This window comes from Oncorhynchus mykiss, chromosome 10 (genome assembly GCF_013265735.2).
Source record: "Oncorhynchus mykiss isolate Arlee chromosome 10, USDA_OmykA_1.1, whole genome shotgun sequence".
Lineage (NCBI taxonomy): Eukaryota > Metazoa > Chordata > Actinopteri > Salmoniformes > Salmonidae > Oncorhynchus > Oncorhynchus mykiss.
In genome coordinates, this window is record NC_048574.1 from 78,723,230 (window position 1) to 78,751,159 (window position 27,930).

The window sequence follows — 27,930 nt, forward strand, 5'->3', positions numbered from 1 at the left end:
CACTAAAATGCATCAATTCAATATTATTTTTCACTTCAGTTATTGGAACTATGTACAACTATTTAAAAAGATCAATTGAAAATAAAAAATGTAAACAACAACACAGCGGATACCCCACCACTGTTTTTGGTAAACAGCTGAGGGTCTAGTAACCTGAAACAGTCTCTGTGCACCTGGTGACCTGCCCATTTTTTCCTCAAGAAACGTAACCACTCTCAATAACAATTACGCTGCAGAAATGTAACCACTCTCAAATTCATAGACAGAGCTATGTATGACTTGTACTGTATGTAATTCATAGACATAACTACAGTATGTATGTCTGGTACTGTATGTAAGTCATAGCTACAGTATGTATGTCTGGTACTGTATGTAATTCATAGCTACATTATGTATGCAAGGACGGACCATCCATGAGATCAAAATTATAGTTTTACCCATCTGAGATTACACAGTGTTTGTTATCAATTCCATGGTAGAACAAGCTTATATTTTGGGTCCTGATGGGGTTACATAGTTAAACTAAGCTCATGAGGCATTTAAAAGTTACATTCATAAAGAATGAATAGGTAAATATTATAAATTTCAAAGTCCCAAAAATGTAAGCAGCAATCGCAGATATCCTCTTTAAGTCATTCTTTAGCTATATTGTGTAATTTTGGTATTTTCTTCATCAAGTTGCTTCCTGTTTATCAGAATTGAGATGACAGCACTCCTGAGCAAACGTTCGCTGGGGGGGGGGGTTTGATGTTTGTTCTGTTTGTAATCATAATGTAGGATGGTGTGTCTGTGTCTGTTTCTCTGCAGATAGCAGACTAAGACTCTACAGGCTGGCTGCTGGGTGTTTAGGAGTGCTGTGTGTTCTACAAGTCATTCTCAACATCTCCCTGAGACTGGCTTTCTGTGAGTGAGGCCCAAATGACTCCCTATTAGCACTCTACTTTTGACAGTGCACTATGTAGGGAATAGGGTGCCATTTGGGACTGCGTACTGAAACCTATTTCAGTCAAAGTCAAGCACTGCCAATAATGTGACAACAAAAACAAAAGAACTGCATCAGCTCTACTTGAGGACACAAACCATGTCTACAGTGCATTCTGGAAGTATTCAGACACCTACACTTTTTCCACATGTTGTTACTTTACAGCCTTTTTCTAAAATTGATGAGGAGAAGAAAATATTGAATCAATCTACACACTATACCGCATAATGACAAAGGGAACACAGGCTAGTATTTTTTTTCCAAATCTGTATACTGTATATATATATATATATATATATATATATATATAAACATATATACCTTGTTTACATCAGTATTCAGATCTTTGCTATGAGACTCGAAATTGAGCTCAGGTGGAACCTGTTTCCATTGATCATCATTGAGATGTTTCTACAACTTGATTGGAGTCCACTTGTGGTAAATTCAATTGATTGGACATGATTTGGAAAGGCATACACCTGTCAATATAAGGTCCCACTGTCACGCGGGACGGAGTGTGTGAGGTAAGAATCAGGCGCAGAGAGCAGAGAGTTTCAAGGGAAGAAGTGCACTTTAATTTGGCACCAAAATGCAATGGCCTAAACACAGGGCGCGAAAAACACTGATCAACCCAAAACACAGGGTATACGGTCCGGAGCACTAACACACCCAACATCACACATAACACAAAAATAATCCCGCACAAAACAATGGCGGGTAGACTAGGCTTAAATAAGGCTTAAATAAGGAAGCACATCAGGAAAACACAATTAGACACAGGTGCAACTATTAAGACAAAACAAACAGAAAAAGGAAAAAGGGATCAGTGACGACGACCGCCGAGCACCGCCCGAACAGGCAGGGGAGCCAACTTCGGCAGGAGTCGTGACACCCACAGTAGACAGTGCATGTCAGGGCAAAAACCAAGCCACGAGGTCAAAGGGATTGTCCATAGAGCTCTGAGACAGGATTGTGTAGAGGCACAGATCTGCGGAAGGGTACAAAGACATTTCTGCAGCATTGAAGGTCCCCAAGAACACAGTGGCCTCCATCATTCCTAAATGGAAGGAGTTTGGAAACACCAAGACTTTTCCTAGACCTGGACGCCTGGCCAAACTGAGCAATCCGGGGAGAAGGGCCTTGGTCAGGGAGGTGACCAAGAACCCGATGGTCACTCTGACAGAGCTCCAGATTTCCTCTGTGGAGATGGGAGAACCTTCCAGAAGGACAACCATCTCGGCAGCACTCACCAATCAGGCCTTTATGGTGGAGTGGCGAGACAAAAGCAACTCCTCAGTAAAAGTCACATGACAGACAACGCAGGAATGGCTTCGGGACAAGTCTCAGAATGTCCTTCAGTGGCCCAGCCAAAGCCCAGACTTGAACCCGATCGAACACCTCTGGAGAGACTTGAAAATAGCTGTGCAGTGATGCTCCCCATCCAACCTGACAGAGTTTGAGAGGATCTACAGAGAAAAATGGGAGAACTCCCCAAATACAGGTGTGCCAAGCTTGTAGCATCATACCCAATAAGTCTCAACGCTGCCAAAGGTGCTTCAACAAAGTAACCAGTAAACGGTCTGAATACTTATGTAAATGGAATATTTCTGTTTTTTATTTTTAATAAAGTTTCAAAATCTTCTAAAAACTGTTTTTGATTTGTCATTATGGGGTATGATGAATTGTAAAGTCCCTCTTTGCCATGCAAATGAACTGAATCCCCCAAAAACATTTCCGCTGCATTTCATCCCTGCCACAAACGGACCAGCTGACATCATGTCAGCATGTCACTCTGTCATGCTGATTGAGTTCAAATAACAGACTGGAAGCTTCAAAAGGAGGGTGGTGCTTGGAATCATTGTTCTTCCTCTGCCAACTATGGTTACCTGCAAGGAAACATGTGCCGTCGTCATTGATTTGCACAAAAAGGGCTTCACAGGCAAGGATATTGCTGCCAGTAAGATTGCACCTAAATCAACCATTTATCGGATCACCAATAACTTCAAGAAGAGAGGTTCAACTGTTGTGAAGAAGGCTTCAGGACACCCAATTAAGTCCAGCAAGCGCTGGGACCGTCTCCTAAATTTGATTCAGCTGCGGGATCAGGGCATCACCAGTGCAGAGCTTGCTCAAGAATAGCAGCCGGACTATTTTCACTTAGGGGTGTACTCACTTTTGTTGCAGGCGGTTTAGACATTAATGGCTGTTTGTTGAGTTATTTTGAGGGGACAGCAAATTTACACTGTTGTACAAGCTGTACACTCACTACTTTACATTGTAGCAAAGTGTCATTTCTTCAGTGTTGTCACATGAAAATATATACTAAAATATTTACAAAAATGTGAGGGGTGTACTCACTTTTGTGACATACTGGAAATGTATCAATGCTTTCCAGATAACAGAGGCAATGTGACTGTAGAGAAAGACCTGCTACAGACCAGTTACAACACCCTGACTAAAGAGAGAGACCAGCTACAGACCAGTTACAACATCCTGACTAAAGAGAGAGACAAGCTACAGAAGGAAAGAGATGATGTCATGACAAAGTTCTCAAATCTGAGTGAGTTTACCTGATAAATGATCATAACATCACATACAGTATCTAATATGCAGTGTTCGTATTCTACAATAATAGGTGCAGAATAACAAGATGGAAATATATGTTTTTGTGTTGTAGAACAAACCTGTCCTGAAGGCTGGCAGATTAAGTTGGGATCCAGTTGGTACTTCCTGTCTACTGAGACTAAAACCTGGAAGGAGAGCAGACAGGATTGTCTGAAGAGAGGAGCAGACCTGGTTATCATAAACAGTGATTTGGAACAGGTGAGTGAGTGAGTGAGTGTGCGAGTGAGTGAGAGTGCGAGTGAGTGAGTGAGTGAGTGAGTGAATCAAACATGCCTTGGTCAGTAATGTATCTTTCAGTATTTAACACATGTAGCCTATAGTAGTTGACAATTTCAGTATATTTCTCAACAACAGGAGTTTCTCTTAAGCTTCAATAAGAGAGCCTGGATTGGTCTGACTGACTCTGTTACTGAGGGGACCTGGAAATGGGTGGATGGCACCCCACTGACCACCCCAAGGTAAGAGACTACTGCTCTATAATAACACTGATCATCCCAAGGTGACAGACTACTGCTCTAATATCACTGACCACCCCAAGATAAGAGACTAATGCTCTATAATAACACTGACCTCAGTGTAATGAGTAGGACTGATTATCCGTGTTGTTCATAATCCAATGACTACAAGGTGAGATTTGACCATCCAGGTGTGATAGAGACCTTTAGCAGATTACATGTTGCTTCAAATCATGTTCATAGATGTCATTCCAAAGGCACTAAAGATATATCTTAAAATTTCATTTAAAAATACAAATAAAATGTTGGATCTTAGTTCAAAAAAGTATGTGCTCCATTGAAAGCTGAAAAAACATTTCTGTATTTACATTGACCCCTTTTTTAAATATTTTTTTTACACTGACTCTATGCACACTCACTAGACTCTACCACACACTCACTAGACTCTATCCACACACTCACTAGACTCTACCACACACTCACTAGACTCTATCCACACACTCACTAGACTCTATCCACACACTCACTAGACTCTACTACACACTCACTAGACTCTATCCACACACTTCCTAGACTCTACCCACACACTCACTAGACTCTACCACACACTCACTAGACTCTACCACACACTCACTAGACTCTACCACACACTCACTAGACTCTACCACACACTCACTAGACTCTACCACACACTCACTAGACTCTACCACACACTCACTAGACTCTATCCACACACTCACTAGACTCTATCCACACACTCACTAGACTCTACTACACACTCACTAGACTCTATCCACACACTCCCTAGACTCTACCCACACACTCACTAGACTCTACCACACACTCACTAGACTCTACCCACACACTCACTAGACTCTACCACACACTCACTAGACTCTACCACACACTCACTAGACTCTACCCACACACTCACTAGACTCTATCCACACACTCCCTAGACTCTACCCACACACTCACTAGACTCTACCACACACTCACTAGACTCTACCACACACTCACTAGACTCTACCACACACTCACTAGACTCTACCACACACTCACTAGACTCTATCCACACACTCACTAGACTCTATCCACACACTCCCTAGACTCTACCCACACACTCACTAGACTCTACCACACACTCACTAGACTCTACCACACACTCACTAGACTCTACCACACACTCACTAGACTCTACTACACACTCACTAGACTCTATCCACACACTCCCTAGACTCTACCCACACACTCACTAGACTCTACCACACACTCACTAGACTCTACCCACACACTCACTAGACTCTACCACACACTCACTAGACTCTACCACACACTCACTAGACTCTACCCACACACTCACTAGACTCTATCCACACACTCACTAGACTCTACCCACACACTCACTAGACTCTACCCACACACTCACTAGACTCTATCCACACACTCACTAGACTCTACCCACACTCACTAGACTCTACCACACACTCACTAGACTCTACCCACACACTCACTAGACTCTACCCACACACTCACTAGACTCTACCCACACACTCACTAGACTCTACCCACACACTCACTAGACTCTACCCACACACTCACTAGACTCTACCCACACACTCACTAGACTCTATCCACACACTCACTAGACTCTACCCACACACTCACTAGACTCTACCCACACACTCACTAGACTCTACCCACACACTCACTAGACTCTATCCACACACTCACTAGACTCTACCCACACACTCACACATACTTACACTGATTCTCAAACACACATATACATGTACACACAACACACGTATATTGACGCGACAATTCAGTCCCATTCAAAATCTTATTTTCCCTAACCCCTAACCCTAACCCGTACTCTTACTCTAAACCTAGCCCAACCATAACCCTAAAACTAAGTCTAGCTCCTAAACCTAACCCTAGCTCCTTACCCTAACCCTAACCATGACCCTAAAACTAAGCCTAGCTCCTAAATCTAACTCTAGCTCCTTACCATAACCCTAAAACTAACTCTAAACCTAACCCTAACCATAACCTTAAAACTAACCCTAAACCTAACCATAACTCTAAAACTAAAACTAAACCTAACAATAACCTTAAAACTAACCCTAAACCTAACCATAACCCTATAACTAACCATAGATCCTAACCCTTAATGTAATTCTAATCCTAACACTAATTCTAACCTTAACCCTAAACTCCATAGAAATAGCATTTAACACGTCCACACACACTTTCACAGTATTTTACACTCTTTCACATTATTCACACTCACTGTGCTACTCTGTGTATTACCTATCCTGATTGCCAAGTCACTTTTTATTTTGTGGTAATATTTTCATTTTTTTTATATAGTAAATGTTTAATTAATATATTTTTTACTGCTTAACTCTGCATTTTTGGGGAAGGACCCATAACTAAGCATTTCATGGTAAAGTGTACGTACACCTGTTGTATTTCGCGCATGTGACAAAATACAATTTTTATTATTTTATTTTCTCTGTCTTGTTTACCCTGTAGTTACTGGTACTCACAGCAGCCTGATAATGGTCGTGACAACCCAAAATATGGGGAGGAGGACTGTGTTGAACTGAACACAGAAAGTTGGCTTCCTGTAAAGGCATGGAATGACCAGTCATGTTTACTCAATCGTTACTGGATTTGTGAGAAAGTGGTTTAACATCACCATGACAACAGAGGAGGCTGGTGGGAGGACGCGCACACAGACAGCACCTTACAGTGCACACAACTTCATTCTCTCTCTCTCTAAGACACACCAACACACTGTAGGTACTGCACTGAGGGGCAAAACAACCTGATAATGGTGGTGTATCAAGATGTAACTAGGACTGTGCTGATGGAAATATTGGGTATTCTGAACCTGTATATAAATATTCTGACATAGCATTTACCTCTCAACATAACTGGATTTGTGAAGAGTTATACAGTAGCTCATTATATAGCATTGCTACAGTGCTAATGCATCTCTCTCTAGTTAAACAGTGTGTAGACATACTGTCATCTGTAAAATGATTGTATTCATTGTTTAAATCTAAACATGTTATGTGATTTGACATAGGCTTCTTCTTTTTTCATAATCAATTATTAGCATGAATCACTTCAGTAAGAAGATGAACTAAGGCTCAGATTAAGTAAGAAAGGAACCTATCAGGTTTACCAGCTTCCTGATTGAATGTGATTGGATTGTTAAAACAATGTGACTTGCAGTTGGACACAGACAGAAGGCAGAAGAGTACTGAGAGGATACATGCTGCACGCAGGCAAACACACACACAGACACACCTTTGAAGTTCCCCTTTTCTGATAAAGATGCAGACAGCTATCATGTTACATCACTGTGTTTAGAATATCCTGTAATGTATAACTTCCTGATTGAAGGTGATTGGATACTTGGAAAATGATATCAACCGTAGTGGACAACAGACAGAGATCAGAGAGGAATCTGGTGGAGATCCACATCAGAGCAACTACTCAACTACTAGTCACTGAAGTTAGAATCATACAGTAGGTATTACCATTAGGAGTCAGCTAGAAAGGTAATCATACAGTAGGTATTACCATTAGGAGTCAGCTAGAAAGGTTATCATTCAGTAGATATTACCATTAGGAGTCAGTTAGAAAGGTTATCATTCAGTAGATATTACCATTAGGAGTCAGTTAGAAAGGTAGTCATACAGTAGATATTACCATTAGGAGTCAGTTAGAAAGGTAATCAATCATACAGTAGATATTACCATTAGGAGTCAGTTAGAAAGGTAATCATACAGTAGATATTACCATTAGGAGTAAGTTAGAAAGGTAATCAATCATACAGTAGATATTACCGTTAGGCGACAGTTAGAAAGGTAATCATACAGTAGATATTACCATTAGGAGACAGTTAGAAAGGTAATCATACAGTAGATATTACCATTAGGAGACAGTTAGAAAGGTAATCATACAGTAGATATTACCATTAGGAGACAGTTAGTTTGTTTCTAAACTATGACATGGTATTGCTTCTATAAATTCAACATTGTGAGGATGCTGTGTTCTGTGTTGTGTTCTGTGCAGTGGCCATAGAGACTATAACACATTAACATTTAAACTTAGGTTAACAGAAAGAAGAAAACATTAAGGTAATATGTAAATGTTTTAGCTTTGCTTTCGGACTCTTATCCCCTAATCTGAAAAAACATGTGCAAACTCTACACTTGGTGCCAATGCTTAGCTAGTCTTACTAACAATATTTCTGGTCTGATATCAATCATCGTTTTCACACTGACCACATTAATTAAGCTTTCAGCTAACATAAGACACTTATATGTACCTAAATGTTTAAAATCTATATTAACTCTTAGAATTTATTTGAATTACACGCCCTCCAGTTTAATCGGAAGTTGTCCCGCAAGCGGGAGGCCTATCCCTAACATGAATAGACTGTTTAGAGGGAATTGGACAAAGCTGAAACTGATACAGTTTTGTGACTGATCCAAAAGGCTGCTAATAATCTATAGGCAATCAATGAATTACAACAAAATGATAATACAAAATGTAGCATGTAAATGCATGTACTCACAGTTAATTACCCAGTTTTAGGGAAAATGTTAATGTACAACAAACAGTTGTAGATGATAATATAATTAACACATTTAAACAAGTTGTGGATTTGACCTATATGTAGATATTTCTGTAATTTCTCACAAATCCAGCGCATCATGTGGTTGCACAGTGCATCGTTCAAGTTGGCCAAAACGCCGACCACTCTTTCAGTACCAAGAGACAACACACACACAGCGTCCACCATATTGGTTTTCAGATATTCAGATTCTGGGTTGCGTTCCAATAATCTCTTCTTTCTGCTGAAGTGTACGCTCATCTACTATTTCCCATAAATCTAAAAGCCTTGGGTCGGTGTAGGCATGTGGGCTAGAGGGAAATCCCATATACTGGTGATTTCCTGTCAAATCCAGAAAGGGAAGTGAACAAGCGCACACTTCTGGAGAAAATGTTGAATATTGGAAACCACCGCTCGCCTCATTCTCAACACGCATTGGGAGAGAATATCCAAGGTCCCTCCCCTCAGAAGTTTTCAAGGACAGGCAGCGGCGACCCGTCATTCAGGTCAGGTGGGGCAGAGCTTTAATTTTAGCATGAATTCTTGTCACATATCAGGTCATTCTTCTCTCCCTTACTTTCTCCCTCTGTCTCCCTCTCTCCCTTTCCCTCCCTCCCTCCCTCCCTCCCTCCCTCCCTCCCTCCCTCCCTCCCTCCCTCCCTCCCTCCCTCCCTCCCTCCCTCCCTCCCTCTCTCCTCCCTCCCCTCTCTCCTCCCTCCCCTCTCTCCTCCCTCCCTGTCTCCTCCCTCCCTCTCTCTCTGACCTCTCCCTCATGTCACATACAGTGCCTTGCGAAAGTATTCGGCCCCCTTGAACTTTGCGAACTTTTGCCACATTTCAGGCTTCAAACATAAAAATATAAAACTGTATTTTTTTGTGAAGAATCAACAACAAGTGGGACACAATCATGAAGTGGAACGACATTTATTGGATATTTCAAACTTTTTTAACAAATCAAAAACTGAAAAATTGGGCGTGCAAAATTATTCAGCACCCTTAAGTTAATACTTTGTAGCGCCACCTTTTGCTGTGATTAAAGCTGTAAGTCGCTTGGGATATATCTCTCAGTTTCGCACATCGAGAGTTTTATATCTTTATGTTTGAAGCCTGAAATGTGGCAAAAGGTCGCAAAGTTCAAGGGGGCCGAATACTTTCGCAAGGCACTGTATCCGTTAATTCATGTTATACAGTGCCTTGCAAAAGTATTCATCCCCTTTGGTGTTTTTCCTGTTTTGTTGCATTACAACCTGTGATTTAAATGGTTTTTATTTGGATTTCATGTAATGGACATACACAAAATAGTCCAAATTGGTGAATTGAAATTAAAAAAAGTACTTGTTTCAAAGAAATAAAAAACAGAAAAGTGGTGCATGCATTAAGTACTGCAGTCTACCTGTGTGCAATCTTTGTGCCACATGATCTGTCACATGATCTCAGTTTATATACACATCTGTTCTGAAAGGCCCCAGAGTCTGCAACACCACTAAGCAAAGGGCAACACAAAGCAAGATGCACCATGAAGACCAAGGACCTCTCCAAACAGGTCAGGAACAAAGTTGTGGAGAAGTACAGATCAACAAAAAAATTGTACCTGAAACTTTGAACATCCCACGGAGCACCACTAAATCCATTATTAAAAAATGGAAAGAATATGACACCACAACAAACCTGCCAAGAGAGGGCCACCCACCAAAACTCATGGACCAGGTAAGGAGAGCATTAATCAGAGAGGCAACAAAGAGACCAAAGATAACCAAAGGAGTGTCTCTGGACCGTACAATCTGGTCAAGCGATGGTGGGTTTGTGCCCATAGGCGACGTTGTGGCCAGTGACGTCTGAGGAGAACCTGCCTTATGTCATGATGTGGCCCTCTTTGGGTATAGCGAGTACCATCCACCTCTCTCTCCCTTTCTCTCCCTCCCTATTACACCCACGTTCAGTTATCCAGTCGGGGAACGAGGTACCCCTCGCCAACAGCCTGTGAAATTGCAAGGTGCCAAATTCAAATAACAGAAATCTCATAATTCAAATTTCTCAAACATACAAGTATTGGGCACCATTTTAAAGACAGAATTCTCCTTAATCCAACCACAGTGTCCGATTTCAAAAAGGCTTTACAGCGAAAGCACAAACGATTATGTTAGTCAAGTAACAGTAAAACACAGCCATTTTTCCAGCCAAAGAGAGGTCACAAAAATCAGAAATAGATAAAAAAAATTAATCACTAACCTGTTATGATCTTCATCAGATGACACTCATAGGACTTCATGTTACACAATATATGTATGTTTTGTTCGATAAAGTGCATATTTATATGCAAAAATCTTATTTTACATTGGCGTGTTATGTTCAGTAGTTCCAAAACATGCAGTGATTTTGCAGAGTCACATCAATTTACAGAAATACTCATAATAAACATTGATAAAAGATTAAACTATTATGCAAGGAAATATAGATACACTTCTCCTTAATGCAACCGCTGTGTCAGATTATAAAAAAACTTTACGGAAAAAGTATACCATGCAATAATCTGAGTACAGCGCTCAGGGGACCAAAACAGCCAAACAAATATCCGCCATTTTGTATGGTCAACAGAAGTCAAAAATAGCATTATAAATATTCACACACCTTTGATGATCTTCATATGAATGCACTCCCAGGAATCTCATTCAGCCCCCCTTCATAGTAGAAGCCTCAAACAAAGTTCTAAAGACTGTTGACATCTAGTGGAAGACTTAGGAAGTGCAAGATGACCCCATAGACACTGTGTATTCGATAGGAAAAGAGTTGAAAAGAGTTGAAAAACTACAAACCTCAGATTTCCCACTTCCTGGTTGGATTTTTCTCAGGTTTTCGCCTGCCATGTGAGTTCTGTTATACTCACAGATATCATTCAGATATCATTCATACAGTTTTAGAAACTTCAGAGTGTTTTCTATCCAATACTACTAATAACATGTATATATTAGCATGTTGGACTGAGTAGCAGGCAGTTTACTCTCCAAAAGTGAAAATGCTGCCCACTAGCCTAAACAGGTTTTAACTCAGGTTGTAAATTCCTAGAGGAGACTCTCTCCTCATGGCCAAGCATAGAATAAAGGAACTTCTACATCACAGAACTTGAGAACTGAACAATATCCATACTTTGGAGAATGTGTAAACGGTCGGTGGAGTAGCCCGCTACGACCCGGTCCGTTTTGTTTCATGTTGTGACCTTGTGAAAGACAATGCAGCCACATTACCATAACTCTGTTTATACAGGAGCCTCCGTGATGAGGTTTCCGTCTAATTTATTTATAAAATGAATGATGAAGATTAAATTAATTGTGAAATTATGTAAGGTGATGTTGAACCGTTAATGCGAGAGAATTGTATTCCCTTCAAAGTTTAACTAAGTCCCATGAGCCAGACATGATTTGACTCATGTGACAGCCCTTTTCTGCTGTTACGAATAAATCCTCCACCTGAAGAAACCCACTTCAGACCACGCGTATCTCGGTCACCGAGAGGACAAAGGTTTGAGTAGAGACCACAAAAACCTCAGTATAAGCTAAGGTTGTAATGGGTCTTAAACTCCGATACTATCGATACCAACAGTATAAGAGCAAATCTTCGATACTAATTACTAGTCTGCAACTAGAAATTGTCGACCTGAGATGCGAGGACCGACAACCGCCAAAACACCTATTCTATAACAACATTTCTGAATTGTACTCTGACGTATCCATTCTAACCACAAGAGACTTCATGGAAGCAAAGAGACGATCAGATGAACTTTCCAGCAGAAAGACGGACGATTCCAACAGTATAAGAGCAAATCTTCGATACTAATTACTTTGAGTTGAACCATTTCCAGCCGTGTAGCCAATGCTCCAAGTGATCTGTGTCACGACTTCCGCCGAAGTCGGCTCCTCTCCTTGTTCGGGCGGCATTTGGCGATCGACGTCACCGGCTTTCTAGCCATCGCCGCTCCATTTTTCATATTTCCATTTGTTTCGTCTTGTTCAATACACACCTGGTTTTCATTCCCTAATCACACTGCATGTATTTAGTCCTCTGTTCCCCTCCATGTCTTTGTGTGAAATTGTATTTATGTTATGTGGGTATTGTTACACGCCATACTTATTGTCTATGTTCCGTGTTTGGGCACATTTATGTACTTTTGTGGACCGGAATAAAAAGTGTGCCTGCTCACTACATCTACTCTCATACACCTGACTTCGCCTCCAGTACACACCCTTAATAACCTGTCTAGGACACAGGTTCCACTAACAGAACCCCCCAACATTCTGCTGAAAAGGCAGCGCTGGAAATTCAAAAATATTTTTTAGGTATATTTATAAGTCCAAAACAGCAAATGAAAGATAAACATCTTGTTAATCTACCCATTGTGTCCGATTTTATCTGTATCTGCTGTCATGTTTGAAATGAACAGTCTTCATGATGTAAATGCTTTATACTGTCGAGATTCTCTTTGCAATATCTAGAAAGAACCCGCTTCCTTTAACGAGGGATGCAACAGTACACAGTTCAATGATACCACTACTGGTATCTGGCTGGTCTCTGTCTTGCTCCAGTTCAGTGGTGTTGTATCAGGTCTCGAACTGGTTTCTCTCTTCCTTAGAGCGGTGCTTAAAAACAAAGATGTTCCTGCATGGGAAGCATCCCAAATGACACCCTATTCCTTCTATAGTGCAGTACAATGGACCAATGCCCTATGTACCCTGGTCAAAAGCAGTGCCCTTTAAAGAGGATAAGGTGCTATTTGGGACACAGTCCTGGTTGTGGTGTGTACATTGTCGCCATGTTCAGTGACTTATACAAGACCAAGTGCACCAGTTACAGTTGTATCTCAATTTTCTGTGGAGGATGTCGACATTCTTTCTTGACAAACTACTGGTCCCACAAGCCATATAACGTCTGTAAGTCTGAATTGTCATCCTTGCTTTATGAGTACAGAACGATTGTGTGATCATGAAATGCATATCTGTCCTATGGGCTCTGGTCAAATGTAATGCATTACAGTGCATTCGGAAAGTATTCAGACCCCTTTTCCACATTTTGTTACGTTACAGTCTTATTCTATAATTAATGTTTTCCTCATCAATCTACACACAACACCCCCATAATGACAAAGCGAAAACAAGTTTTTAGAAATGTTTGTAAATGTATTACAAATTAGAACACAGACACCTTATTTACAAAAGTATTCAGACCCTTTGCTATGAGACTCAAAATTGAGCTCTGGTGTATCCTGTTTCCATTGTTCATTGCTGAGATGTTTCTACAACTTCATTGGAGTCTTTTGGGAATGCAATTGATTGGACATGATTTGGGAAGGCACACACCTGGCTACATAAGGTTCAACAGTTGCCAGTGCATGTCAGAGCAAGAACCAAGCCATGAGGTGGAAGGAATAATTAGAGCTCTGAGACAGCATTGTGTCGAGGTACAGGTTACCAAAACATTTCTGCAGCATTGAAGATCCCCAAGAACACAGTGGCCTCCATCATTCTTAAATGGAATAAGTTTGAACCACCAAGACTCTTCTTAGAGCTGACCGCCTTGCCTGAGCAATCGGGGGAGAAGGGCCTTGCTCAGAGAGGTGACCAAGGACGCAATGGTGACTCTGGCACCAAGATGAGTAACGAATAGAAAAATCACCTGCCTATTTCAATCTAGTATAGTACAAAAGTGGATGTACATTTATCGTTCGGTTTGAGAAATAAATATTTCTAGATTCTGGGACAGTTGTGGGACGATAGATCCCAGGTTCATACAACCAACCAACATAAAAAAAAACGTTTAAAATCAAAGAGGCTGATGCAACAGATCAGAACATTTAGCTTAAAATGTTAATGAACTATTAGGCTATTTCTTCACATTATAACAACAGCAATGCACACAGCAGTAAGCTAAAAGCGCTATTGTTCCAATATTGTAATTATGTATGACCTTTACATAGACTAATGTTTTTCTTAACAGAATGGCTAGTGTTTTTCAAATCAATTTAACAGGTTATTGTGGATCATGGACAGGGTGCCCTGGCAGATTGCCTTGGTGCCCTGGCAGATTGGGAACCTCTTGAAGGGCAAATAGCCTTGCGCCTAAAATCACGAAATTCAAGGTGTGCACATGTGCGTGTATGTGTGTAATAGATCATTTTCTTAGTTCTTACCTGAGCGACGGGTCTCAGTATTTACTCTCCTTGTTGCTCTTTTCTCATGTTCTTCAATAACCTGTTTGTTAAAGTAGTCATACATCTGAACTAACTATGTGATTACCTTTCTAAATGTGTGTGTGTGTCTGTGTGTCTGTGTGTCTGTGTGTGTCTGCCTGCGTGCAGCGTGTATCCTCTCAGTACTGTTCTGCCAACCGTCTGTGTCCAACTGCAAGTCACATTGTTTTAACAATCCAATCACATTCAATCAGGAAGCTGGTCAATTGCTAGGTTCCTTTCTTACTGAGCCTTTCTTTTCTGAGCCTCATCTTTTACTAAAGAGATTTGTACTAATAATTGATAATGAAAAAAGCACAAGCCTATGGCAAATCACATAACATGTTTCTATTTAAAACAATGAATACAAGCATTTTACAGATGACAATATGTCTACACACTGTTTAACTAGAGAGAGATGCATTAGCACTGTAGCACTACTATATAATGAGCTACTATATAACACAAATCCAGTTATGAAGAGAGGTAAATGATATGTCAGAATATTTATATACAGGCTCAGAATACCCAATATTAACATCAGCACAGTCCTTGTTACAGTATATCCTGGTTCACAACCATTATCAGGTTGTTTGCCACTCAGTACAGTACCAGCAGTGTGTTGGTGTGTGTGCGTGTGTGTGTCTTAGAGAGAGAGAGAGAGAATGAAGTGGTGAGCACTGTAAGGTGCTGTATGTCCTCCCACCGCGCGTCCTCCCACCAGCCTCCTCTGTTGTCATGGTGATGTTAAACCACTTTCTCACAGATCCAGTGACGATGGTCTAAACATGACTGGTCATTCCATGCCTTTGCAGGACGCCATGTTTCTGTGTTCAGCTCAACACAGTCCTCCTCCCCATTTGCTGGGTTGTCACCACCATTATCAGGTTGCTGTGAGTGCCAGTAACTACAGGGTAAACAAGACAGAGAAAATAATAATAATAACACATGCTTAGTTACGGGTCCTTTTCCAACAATGCAGAGTTAAAGTAATTAAGTAATTAAGAAATTAATAAAAAATGTGCAAACAATTGAAAATAAAATTGTAACACAACAAATAAAAAGTAACGAGTCTATATACGAGTACCAATGCCGAGTCAATGTGCAGGGGTACGAGGTATGTAGTTGAGGTAATTGAGTTAATACGGAAAATATTCACACAAATTGACTTTTTCAAATAGAGTTATGTTACAAAGTGGGATCAATATTGTCTTAAATAGTATTTTTTGGCAATAATTGACAAAAAATACTAACATTTCTTCGAACATTTGCGTAAGTATTCAACCAGTAAATGTTATAATCACCCTTTGTCTTTTTGGGTATTTTTTTTTAAAGAGCTTACCACACCGGGTTGTGCAACATGTGTCCATTATTCTTAGAAAAAATGATTCAAGCTCTGTCAAATGTCATTGCTGATCTTTGCTAGACAACCATTTTTAGGTCTTGCCATACATTTTCAAGCAGATTTAAATCAAAACTTTCAAAACTCGAAACATTCACTGCCTTCTTGGTGTCACGTCCTTACCTTAGTTCCTTTGTTATGTTTCTTGTTTAGGTTGGTCAGGGCGTGAGTTGGGGTGGGCATTCTATGTGTTGTTCTAGTTTTGTTTTTCTATGTGTTTGGCCTGGTATGGTTCTCAATCAGAGGCAGCTGTTAATCGTTGACTCAGATTGAGAACCATACTTAGGCAGCCTGTTTTTCCCGTTTGAGTTGTGGGTAGTTGTTTTCTGTTTTCTGTTGTTGCACCTTACAGGACTGTTTCGTTCACTCGCTTTGTTGTTTTGTTATTCAGTGTTCAGTTGATTTATTAAATATTAACATGGACACATACCACGCTGCGCATTGGTCCGATCTTGACTACTCTTCCTCAGATGAAGAGGAGAACCGTTACACTTGGTTAGGAACTCTAGTGTCGGTTTTGGCCTTGTGTTTTAGGTTATTGTCTTGCTGAAAGGTGATTGGAACAGGTTTTCTTCTAGGATTTTGCCTGTGCTTAGCTCCATTCCATCCTTAAATCAGTAAGAGTCCATTGACACACCTGTGCGTCAATCTAAGTAATGTAATAAAAACATCTCCAAAACAATCAGTCAATTTAAGCTAGAGATATCCGGGTTGTTTTTGCATGGGAAGGTGGCCGAGCTACAGTGGTGTTTGCCAGACCATGAGACATCCTGAAATGCAGCTGTCTCAATAAAAAACATCTGTACAAACCAATCTCTGGAAAGGCGAGACTCTCACAAACACGGTGGTTTTCTCTATTTCACTCTACGACCCTCACAACTGTCATGGGACTCATCTGAAGTCGTTAAACCTGATCTTCCAACTTCTGTCTGTTGCGTCCAAACCGTTTGAGCATTTTTTTGCTCTAGTGCCTTGTTGCAAACAGAATTCCTCAGTTTTCTCCTGTCACAGCCATTCACCTCTGTAACTGTTTTAATGTCAACATTGGCCTCGTGTTATAATTCCTCAGTGGTTTCCTTCCTCTCTAGTAACTTAGTTAGGAAAGATGCTTATGTCTTTGTAGTGACTGGGTGTATTGGTACACCATTCAAAGTGTAATTATTCACTTCACCTCAAAGCTCAAAGGGATATTCAATGTCGGTATTTAAAACATTTTAAATTCAGGCTGTAACACAACAAAATGGGGTGTGAATACTTGCTGATGTAGGTAGGGATACAAGTGAGTAGACAATCAGGATATATAATTAACAGTGTGTGTGTGTGTGTGACGCTGGTAGAAAACATCATCATAAATTATAGACATGTTTTTTCAGCTTTAATATTAGCACACCCTCATCTAGCTTAGACCAACAAAGATACATTTTGTTGTATTGCATTTTCATATTTAATAGTACTTAGTCTCTTCGATGTATATATTAGTGTTCGTGGAATGACATCTATGAGTGAAAACAAACTTTTCATGATAATGATTTGAAGCAATATGTAATTTGTTAAAAAATCTCTTTCACACCTTATGGTCAGTGTTATTATAGAACAGTAGTCTCTTACCTTGGGGTGGTCAGTGTTATTATAGAGCAGTAGTCTCTTACCTTGGGGTGGTCAGTGTTATTATAGAACAGTAGTCTCTTACCTTGGGGTGGTCAGTGTTATTATAGAGCATTTGTCTCTTACCTTGGGGTGGTCAGTGTTATTATAGAACAGTAGTCTCTTACCTTGGGGTGGTCAGTGTTATTATAGAACAGTAGTCTCTTACCTTGGGGTGGTCAGTGGGGTGTCGTCCACCCATCTCCAGGTCCCCTCAGTAACAGAGTCAGTCAGACCAATCCAGGCTCCCTTATTGAGGCCTAAGAGAAACTGCTGTTGGTGAGAAAGATACTGATATGGTCAACTACTATAGACTACATGTGTTAAATACTGGAAGACACATTACTGATAAAGAGATGCTTGATTCTCTCGCTCTCTCTCCCATTCTCTCACACACAGACACACACCTGTTCCATATCACTGTTTACGATCACCAGGTCGGCTCCTCTCTCCAGACAGTCCTCTCTGCTCTCCTTCCAGGTTTTAGTCTCAGTAGACAGGAAGTACCAACTGGAGTTGAACTTCTGCCAGCCATCAGGACAGGTTTGTTCTACATGACAAAACATTCATTTCCATCTTGTTATTCTGCACCTATTATTGAAACTGCATATTAGAAATGTGATGTTATGATCATTTATCAGGTTAACTCACTCAGATTAGAGAAATTTCTCATGAGATCATCTCTTTCCTTCTGAAGCTGGTCTCTCTCTGCAGTCAGTGTGTTGTAACTGGTCTGTAGCTTGTCTCTCTCCACAGTCACATTGCCTCTGTTATCTGGAAAGGATTGATACATATAGCTCCTGGTTAATTCACTCACGTAACAGTAATTCAATAACATCTAACATCTAATAACATCCATTTTCTCATGATAATGACTGAGATGATTGGCATGCGGTGTGGACATTTCACCAGTAAAACGTGATGAATTATCATTCAAGATTGACATGGATGTTTAGTCTATTTTGAAATGAGCTGTTCCTGACTTGGTGAAGGACATAGAACATTTTCTCAGAGACGATATGGATATAGTCAGACGCTGTAATCTGAGGATGCGTGTCATGTATATTCTATAAAGAGATTCAAAAGGTGTCAGTACAAACATTGATTGAGAAATGATGACAAATATCACTACACCACTGGTTGCAGTGCCTATCAAAATACATGACTGACATCGGGGAAAGAGGACAGACTATCAGCTGATCATTCATGTTGATGATTGATCTAAATCTGCTAGTTAGCTAGATCAATAATGTTTTCACTGATTGTGATTTCATCGTCAATGGTCTTATCAAAGGGTTCATAAAGCCTTCATAATGCATTCATAAGTGCTACATGAATGTGTTATTAAGCATCTATAAGTGTATGTCATGCTTTATAAAGGGTTCATAAATGTGTCATAACTGTGAAGTCCATGGAGAACAAGAACACCTCCTCCCAGCTGCCCACTGCACTGAGGCTAGGCGACACGGTCACCACCGATAAATCCATGATAATCGAACATTTCAATTAGCATTTCTCTACGGCTGGCCATGCTTTCCTCCTGGCTACCCCAACCCCGGCCAACAGCTCTGCACCCCTCGCAGCTACTTGCCCAAGCCTCCCCAGCTTCTCCTTCACCCAAATCCAGATCGCAGATGTTCTGAAAGAGCTGCAAAACCTGGACCCGTACAAATCAGCTGGGCTAAACAATCTGGACCATATTTTTCTAAAATTATCCACCGCCATTGTTACAACCCCTATTACCCGTCTGTTCAACCTCTCTTTCATTTCGTCTGAGAACCCTAAAGATTGGAAAGCTGCCGCGGTCATCCCCCTCTCCAAAGGGGGTGACACTCTAGACCCAACCTGTTACAGACCTATATCCATCCTGCCCTGCCTTTCTGAAGTCTTTGAAAGCCAAGATAATAAACAGATCACTGACCATTTCGAATCTCACCGTACCTTCTCCTCTGTGCTATCCGGGTTTCCTAGTTGGTCACGGGTGCACCTCAGCCACACCTCAGGTACTAAACGACATCATAACCGCCATCGATAAAAGACAGTACTGTGCAGCCGTCTTCATCGACCTGGCCAAGGCTTTCGACTCTGTCAATCACCGTATTCTTATTGGCAGACTCAATAGCCTTGGTTTCTCAAATGACTGCACCGCCTGGTTCGCATACTACTTCGCAGATAGAGTTCAGTGTGTAAAATCGGAGGGCCTGTTGTCCGGACCTCTGGCGGTCTCCTGATGCCATTTGCACACACTGTATATAGACGTTCTTTTTTTCTATTGTGTTATTGACTGTACGCTTGTTTATTCCATGTGTAACTCTGTGTTGTTGTTTCTGTCGCACTGCTTTGCTTTATCTTGGCCAGGTCACAGTTGCAAATGAGAACTTGTTCTCAACTAGCCTACCTGGTTAAATAAAGGTGAAATAAAAATAACTAAAAACATAATCTCCCATGTCAAATGTGACATGACCCACAATGTTGAATATGATATAAATGTATAAAGGGTGACATGTTGTGCTGAAGTATGAAACACACTCTAAAGTTAAGTCATTTTAGTCACATTACACCTAATCTTGTTCCCAGACACTTCCGGCCAATTGCTCGGAAGGTTTGGTAGACCAACGCATCAAACTTAGATTTAGGGTTTAGATCTAAAATAACATTTTAAGAATAGAAATTGTGGAAATGTGCTTAGCCATAATCAAATCAAATTTTATTTGTCATATACACGTGGTTAGCAGATGTTAATGCGAGTGTTGCGAAATTCTTGTGCTTCTAGTTCCGACCATGCAGTAATATCTAACATATTGATGAGCAATGGATGAACAGCATAGGAAAGATGCAGTAGATGGTATAGAGCAGAGTATATACATATGAGATGAGTAATGTAGGGTATGTAAACATTATATAAAGTGGCATTGTTTAAAGTGGCTAGTGATACATATATTTCATCCAATTTTTTATTATTAAAGAGGCTAGAGATTTGAGTCAGTATGTTGGCAGCAGCCACTCAATGTTAGTGATGGCTCTTAAACAGTCCGATGGACTTGATATAGAAGCATTTTTTCAGTCTCTCTGTCCCAGCTTTGATGCACCTGTACTGACCTCACTTTCTGGATGATAGCAAGGTGTACAGGCAGTGGCTTGGGTGGTTGTTGTCCTTGATGATCCTTTTGGCCTTCCTGTGACATCGGGTGGTGTAGGTGACCTGGAGGGCAGGTAGTTTGCCTCCGCTGATGCGTTGTGCAGACCTCACTACCCTCTGGAGAGCCTTATGGTTGTGGGCGGAGCAGTTGCCGTACCAGGCGGTGATACAGCCCGACAGGATGCTCTCGATTGTGCATCTGTAAATGTTTGTGAGTGTTTTTGGTGACAAGATTAATTTCTTCAGCCTCCTGAGGTTGAAGAGGCGCTGCTGTGCCTTCTTCACCATACTGTCTGTGTGGGTGGACCATTTCAGTTTGTCCGTGATGTGTACGCCGTGGAACTTAAAACTTTACACCTTCTCCACTACTGTCCTGTTTATGTGGACAGGGGCTGCTCCCAAATCTGCTGTTTCCTGAAGTCCAAGATCATCTCCTTTGTTTTGTTGACATTGAGTGTGAGGTTATTTTCCTTACACAACACTCCGAGGGCCCTCACCTCCTCCCTGTAGGCTGTCTCGTCGTTGTTGGTAATCAAGCCTACCACTGTAGTGTCATCTGCAAACTTGATGATAGAGTTGGAGGCGTGCATGGACACGCAGTCATGGGTGAACAGGTAGTACAGGAGAGGGCTGAGAATGCACCCTTATGGGGCCCCAGTGTTGAGGATCAGCGGTGTGAAGATGTTGTTTCCTACCCTCACCACCTGGGGGTGGCCCGTCAGCAAGTCCAGGACCCAGTTGCACGGGGCAGGGTCGAGACCCAGGTCTCGAGCTTAATGACAAATTTGGATGGTACTATGGTGTTAAATGCTGAGCTGTAAGACGACGAACAGCATTCTTACATAAGTATTCCTCTTGTCCAGATGGGTTAGGGCAGTGTGCAGTGTGATTGCGATTGCGTTATTTGCGAACCTATTGGGGCGGTAAGCAAATTGGAGTGGGTCTAGGGTGTCAGGTACTGTGGAAGTGATATGATCCGTAACTAGTCTCTCAAAGCACTTCATGATGACGAAAGTTAGTGCTACGGGGCGATAGTCATTTAGCTCAGTTGCCTTAGCTTTCTTGGGAACAGGAACAATGGTGGCCCACTTGAAGCATGTGGGAACAGCAGACTGGGATAAGGATTTTTTGAATATGTCCGTAAACACACCAGCCAGCTGGTCTGTGCATGCGGCTAAGGATGCTATCTGGGGCTTGCGAGGGTCAACACTTTTAAATGTTTTACTCATGTTGGCTGCAGTGAAGGGAAGCCTGTAGGTTTTGGTAGCGGGCCGTGTCGGTGGCACTGTATTGTCCTCAAAGGGAGCAAAGAAGTTTTTTTGTTTGTTTGGGAGCACGACATTGAGGTCCGCGACGGGGTTGGTTTTCTTTTTGTAGTCCGAGATTGACTGTAGACCCTGCCACATACCTCTCATGTCTGAGCCATTGAATTGCGACTCTACTTTGTCTCTATACTCACGCTTAGCTTGTTGATTGCCTTGCGGAGGGAATGGCAACACTGTTTGTATTCGGTCATGTTACCCGTCACCTTGCCCTGATTAAAAGCAGTGGTTTGCACTTTCAGTTTTGCGCGATTGCTGCCATCAATCCACAGTTTCTGGTTGGGGAATGTTTAAACAGTTGCCGTGCCCTTGCTAATAAATTCGCTCACTGAATCAGCGTATTCATCAATGTTATTGTCTGACGCTATGCGGAACATATCCAAGTCCACGTGGTCGAAGCAATCATGAAGCGTGGAATTCGATTGGTCGGACCATCGTTGAACAGACCTGAGCATGGGCGTTTCCTGTTTTGGTTTCTGTCTGTAGGCTGGGGGCAACGAAATGGAGTCGTGGTCAGATTCTCCGAAAGGAGGGCGGGGGAGGGCTTTGTATGCGTCGCAGAAGTTACAGTAACAAAGATCCACGGTTTTGCCAGCCCGGGTCACGCATTCGATATGCTGATAAAATTTAGGGAGCCTTGTTTTCATATTAGCCTTGTTTAAATCCACAGCTACAATAAATGCAGCCTCAGGATTTGTGGTTTCCAGTTTACATAGAGTCCAATGAAGTTCTTTCAGGGCCGTCGATGTGTCTGCTTGGGGAGGATGTACACAACTGTGATTATCATCGAAGAGAATTCTCTTGGTAGAAAATGCGGTCGGCATTTGATTGTAATGAATTCTAGGTCAGGTGAATAAATGGACTTGAGTTCCTGTATGTTGTTATGATCACACCACATCTCGTTAATAATAAGGCATACACCCCTGCCCTTCTTCTTACCAGAGAGATGTTTGTTTCTGTCGGCGTGATGCATGAAGTAACCAGCTGGTTGTACCGACTCTGATAACTTATCCCGAGTGAGCTATGTTTCTGTGAAACAAAGAATGTTACAATCTCTGATGTCTCTCTGGAAGGTAACTCTTGCTCGGATTCCGTCTACCTTATTGTCAAGAGACTGGACATTGGCGAGTAGTATACTCGGGAGCGGTGCGCGATGTGCCTGTTTACGGAGCCTGACCAGAAGACCGCTCCATATGCCCCTTCTGCGGTGCCGTTGTTTTGGGTCGTCGGCTGGGATCCAATCCATTGTCCTGGGTGTTGGACCAAACAGAGGATCCGCTTCGGGAAAGTCGTAATCCTGGTTGTAATGTTGGTAAGTTGACGTTGCTCTTATATCCAACAGTTCCTCCCGGCTGTATGTAACAAAACTTACCGGATGTACAGTCTTTGTGGTTGTATTAACTATCGACGACCAGGGGGAATGTTTTTGCTAAAGGACATAGCCTGATGGCAAATATTTTACTCAAGAAGGTCACTCCCGTAGAATTCTATGGTCACTCCCACTAACTTTGAGTGGTTGATATCCCAGGCTTATACAGTGCAATCGGAAAAGTATTCATACCCCTTGACTTTTTTCACATTTTGTTATGTTACAGCCTTATTTAAAAATGTATTGAATTATTTACTCCCCTAATCAATCTACACACAATAACCCACAATGACAAGGCAAAAACAGGGTTTTAGAAATGTTTGGAACTTCATAATAAATAAAAAACGTAAATATTGCATTTACATAAGTATTCAGACACTTTACTCAGTACTTTGTTGAAGCAGGTAGCGATTACAGCCTTGAGATTTCTTGGGTATGACGCTACATTCTTGGCACACCTGTATTTGGGGAGTTTCTCCCATTCTTCACTGCAGATCCTCTCAAGCTCTGTCAGGTTGGATGTGGAGCATCGCTGCACAGCTATTTTCAGGTCTCTCCAGAGGTGTTCAATAGGGTTTAAGTCCGGGCTCTGGCTTGGCCACTCGAGGACATTCAGAAACTTGTCCCGAAGCCTCTCCCTTTTTGTTTTGGATTTGTGCTAAGGACATTGTCCTGCTAGAAGGTAAACCTCTTCCCCGATCTGAGGTCCTGAGCCCTCTGGAGCAGGATTTCATCAAGGATCTCTCTGTACTTTGCTCCATTCATCTATCCCTCGATCCTGACTATTCCAGTCCCTGCCGCATGATGCTGCCACCATCATTCATCAGCGTAGGGATGGTGCCAGGATTCCTCCAGACGTGACGCTTGGCATTGAGGCCAAAGAATACATTTTCAACATTAGCTGAGCTTCTAAGTCATTTTTTCTTCACCTTTACATCCATTGTGAATGTTAGTTCCTCACAGTATTTTACAAATCTTTACAAAACTCTCCCCCTCGATAATCACCAGTCCTCCTGTGAAAAAGCAAAATGTCATGCTCTGAGGATCCCATATATCCAGTGGAAATTTCGCAAAATACCTGAGCACATCTCCCTTCCAGCAAAAACAGCTGTGTCTGTCCTGAGCTCACTGGAGCAAAACACTCTGAGGACCGGAATAGGCTAGTTGATAAAATGTTGCAAGTTCGCTAGCATTAGCTCTGGGACGGACCTTCCTATATACAGTGACTGGGCTGGATACAATTGATTGATTTAATACAATGTTGCACATCACTAATGATAGATCAAGGTAGAAAGAGAGGCAGACATGAGAAGTAGAGAGATGAATGCGATTGAAAGAATCTACATTTTCATCAGGATATTGTCAGATTTTATTTGTTCTAGTTGACAATGGAAGTTCTTGGCCTACTGCTACATTGCCTGAGGATATCTCTTCGTGCACTCATTTCTTTAGACGCCAATGAATCACAGTGTATAAATGTGTCCATATGGCAGAGGCTGGTGCTCTCCCATTAATGGAATTTCTATTTTTTAAATGTTTATTATTTTAATTCTGGTTTGAAGCGGCAGGTTGCGTAGCGGTTTAGAGCGTTGGGGCGGTATACTAGGTGAACAATCTGTCAATGTGCCCTTGACTAAGGGACTTACTCCTAATTACTCCTGTAAATCGCTCTGGATAAGAAAGTCTCCTAAATGATGTAATTCCGGTTTGTAATATTAACCATGTCACAATTATTTTGAAAAACAAAAATGATACTAAATGAAAATGTTCCACTAAAACGTGTTTATGAAAATCATAATTGACACGCGGATCGGTAGAAATGGAATGATAAATTGTAAACTTTCTCAAACTTGAAAGAGTCTAGGAACAGACTACTGTAAATAGAGCACACATTTCGTTGTACTGCATAATTACAACAGGTGTGTTTATTTTTGTGCGTCAAAAACATTGACAAACTACAGGAATTGTGATCATTGATTTTAAGTACAGAACTAGTGTGATGATAAAATACGTATCTGCCCCATCGACCCTGTTTAAATGTAGTCCGTTATAAAATGGAAAAGACACCCAAATGGAAAAAGGTCACAAATGGCACTCTATTCCCTACATAGTGCACTATCAAAAGAACAGAGCTACTAGGGTGTCATTTGGGACACAGACTCACTCACAGAAAGCCAGCCTCAGGGAGATGTTGAGGGTGACTTGTAGAAGACACAGCACTCCAAAACACACAGCAGCCAGCCTGTAGAGTCTTAGTCTTCCATCTGCAGAGAAACACACACACACACACGCACGCACGCACACACGCACACACACACACACACACACAAAGAAACAACATCATCCTACATCACTAATGATTGTGATCAGAATTCTGAGAACCAAACATTTCCATTGCGTCATTTGTTTTCCTCTGACTTAGGGTAGGCAGCAACACTTTCCTCAAACTTGTGGTCACCTCACATCAGATAAACAGGAAGCTACTGTATGAAGAAATTGCCAAAATTGCACAATATAGCTGAAGAATGATTTAAAAGGGCTCTCTTTGATTGCTGCCTCAATTTTTTGGGACTTTGAAATGTATAATATTTACCCATTCATTCTTCATGAATGTAACTTGTAAATGCCTCATGAGCTCAGTTTAACTATGTAACCCCACCAGGACCCAAGACTGACCATCTATGAGCTCAAAATGACAATTTAAGGATGCACTATGCAGAAATCGCTCCGCCATTTCCTGGTTGCAAAAATTCTAATGTGTTTATGTGACAAAACAAGCAGTCGTTGTGTAAAATAAATATTGTATAATCTGCTGTTTGAAGTTGCTGCACAAAACCTAAAGTAAAAGATGTAGAAATGCAACTTCAGAAAGGGAAGCACAGAAAAACAACACATAGAACAAATCTACCGCCTCTTCGACTTGCTTTCAATGGGAATGAAAGATCTATAACTCACGTCTCTATGTGAATTTTGACGGATCTCCCAAAAATACAGAGTGTACAATTCCATAATTTACAATTCCAGAGTAAAACAAGCTTACACTGAGACAGATCCAGATCAGATACAGATCTCTATGAATTTGAGAGTGCTTACATTTCTCCAGCCCCTCAGCGGTTTACCAAAAACAGTGGCAGGGTGTCCACTTTGTTGTTGTTTTAAAAGGTTATTTTTAATTGATCTTATTAAAATAGTTCCAGTAATTGAAGGGGAAAAACTACTGCATTTTAGTGTGTGACCCCAGCATGTTGTAATCCCCACTCTCCTTACCAACTGAACCACCCAGGTGACAGAACACTCAAAAATATACATGTTATGTATGTTTTTCTTTTATGTGGTATTTGTGTGTGTGCGTGCATGTGTTTGGTTCGTCTATGCCTGCAGGCGGGCGTGCGTCCGTGATTGCGAGAGAGAGAGAAAAATAGCTAATTATTTGTCCTTACCTGAGAGATGGGTCTCAGTCTTCACGCTCCTTGTTGCTCCGTTCCGGTTTTCTTCATTAACTGCTTTTAATTCAATCACCTGTTTGTTGATGTAGTCGGCCATCTTAACTAACCGTACCGAATATCAATGATTTCCCCAATCAATCAATGAATGAACTAATTCAGGCTGACTGACCTGATATTGTAATATCTATGATTCTAACTTACTTGTACTTACGGTATTAACTTACTGTATGATTACCTTTCTTTCTGACTCCTAATGGTAATATCTACTGTATGATTCTAACTTCAATTACAATTAGCTGAGTAGTTACTCTGATATGCGTCTCCACTGGTACCGCTCTGAAGTCTGTTTGAGGTCGACTGCAGTTGATAGAATCCAATCAGATTCAAGCAGGAAGTCATATTTCGCAAGGCCTGTTCGTAACATTGTTCATAAGGAAGTCCCGTTATGGCTTGCACTGGCCATATAGGGGCCTTCTTTCCTGTCTATGCCATCTGTGTGTGACATCAGTGTGAGGAAATTTTCAGAAGTGTGTGTAGGGTATCTATGTCTGCATCTTTTTCAGAGGTTTTAAAGGGGAACTTCACAGACGTGTGTGCCTTTGTGAATGTGTATGTGTCCTAAGTTCTGTGCTGCCTTCTGTCTGTGTCCAACTGCAGGTCACACTTTTTTAACAATCCAATCACATTCAATCA

The 27,930-nt window shown here is 41.3% G+C and overlaps 1 protein-coding gene, 1 long non-coding RNA gene and 1 other non-coding gene across 5 annotated transcripts in view; 2 read left to right on the plus strand and 1 right to left on the minus strand.

Annotated features, from left to right (window-relative positions):
- LOC110497244 (C-type lectin domain family 4 member E) overlaps window positions 1-27,689 on the minus strand; it is a 54,515-nt gene extending 26,826 nt beyond the window's left edge. Inside the window, exons 1-6 of one of the 3 annotated variants that reach the window (XM_036934084.1) lie at window positions 27,232-27,670; window positions 25,960-26,055; window positions 18,613-18,735; window positions 18,369-18,511; window positions 18,131-18,231; window positions 14,502-15,822 (exon numbers count right to left, since the gene is read on the minus strand). In XM_036934084.1, coding sequence (XP_036789979.1) covers window positions 15,663-15,822; window positions 18,131-18,231; window positions 18,369-18,511; window positions 18,613-18,735; window positions 25,960-26,055; window positions 27,232-27,334 — 726 coding nt within the window. In that variant the 5' untranslated portion in view covers window positions 27,335-27,670 and the 3' untranslated portion in view covers window positions 14,502-15,662. Of the gene's footprint in view, window positions 1-14,501; window positions 15,823-18,130; window positions 18,235-18,368; window positions 18,512-18,612; window positions 18,736-25,959; window positions 26,056-27,231 lie in introns of those variants that run through there. The other 2 variants (XM_036934083.1, XM_036934082.1) reach the window with 2 other exon arrangements.
- On the plus strand, window positions 829-3,773 carry LOC110534505. The gene is made up of 3 exons (XR_005034240.1): window positions 829-903; window positions 3,378-3,542; window positions 3,660-3,773. It is a non-coding gene; the product is annotated as an uncharacterized LOC110534505 (long non-coding RNA).
- LOC110497250 lies at window positions 3,770-6,931 on the plus strand. The gene is made up of 3 exons (XR_005034239.1): window positions 3,770-3,805; window positions 3,962-4,065; window positions 6,601-6,931. It is a non-coding gene; the product is annotated as an uncharacterized LOC110497250 (transcript).
- Window positions 27,690-27,930: the final 241 nt, after the last annotated feature.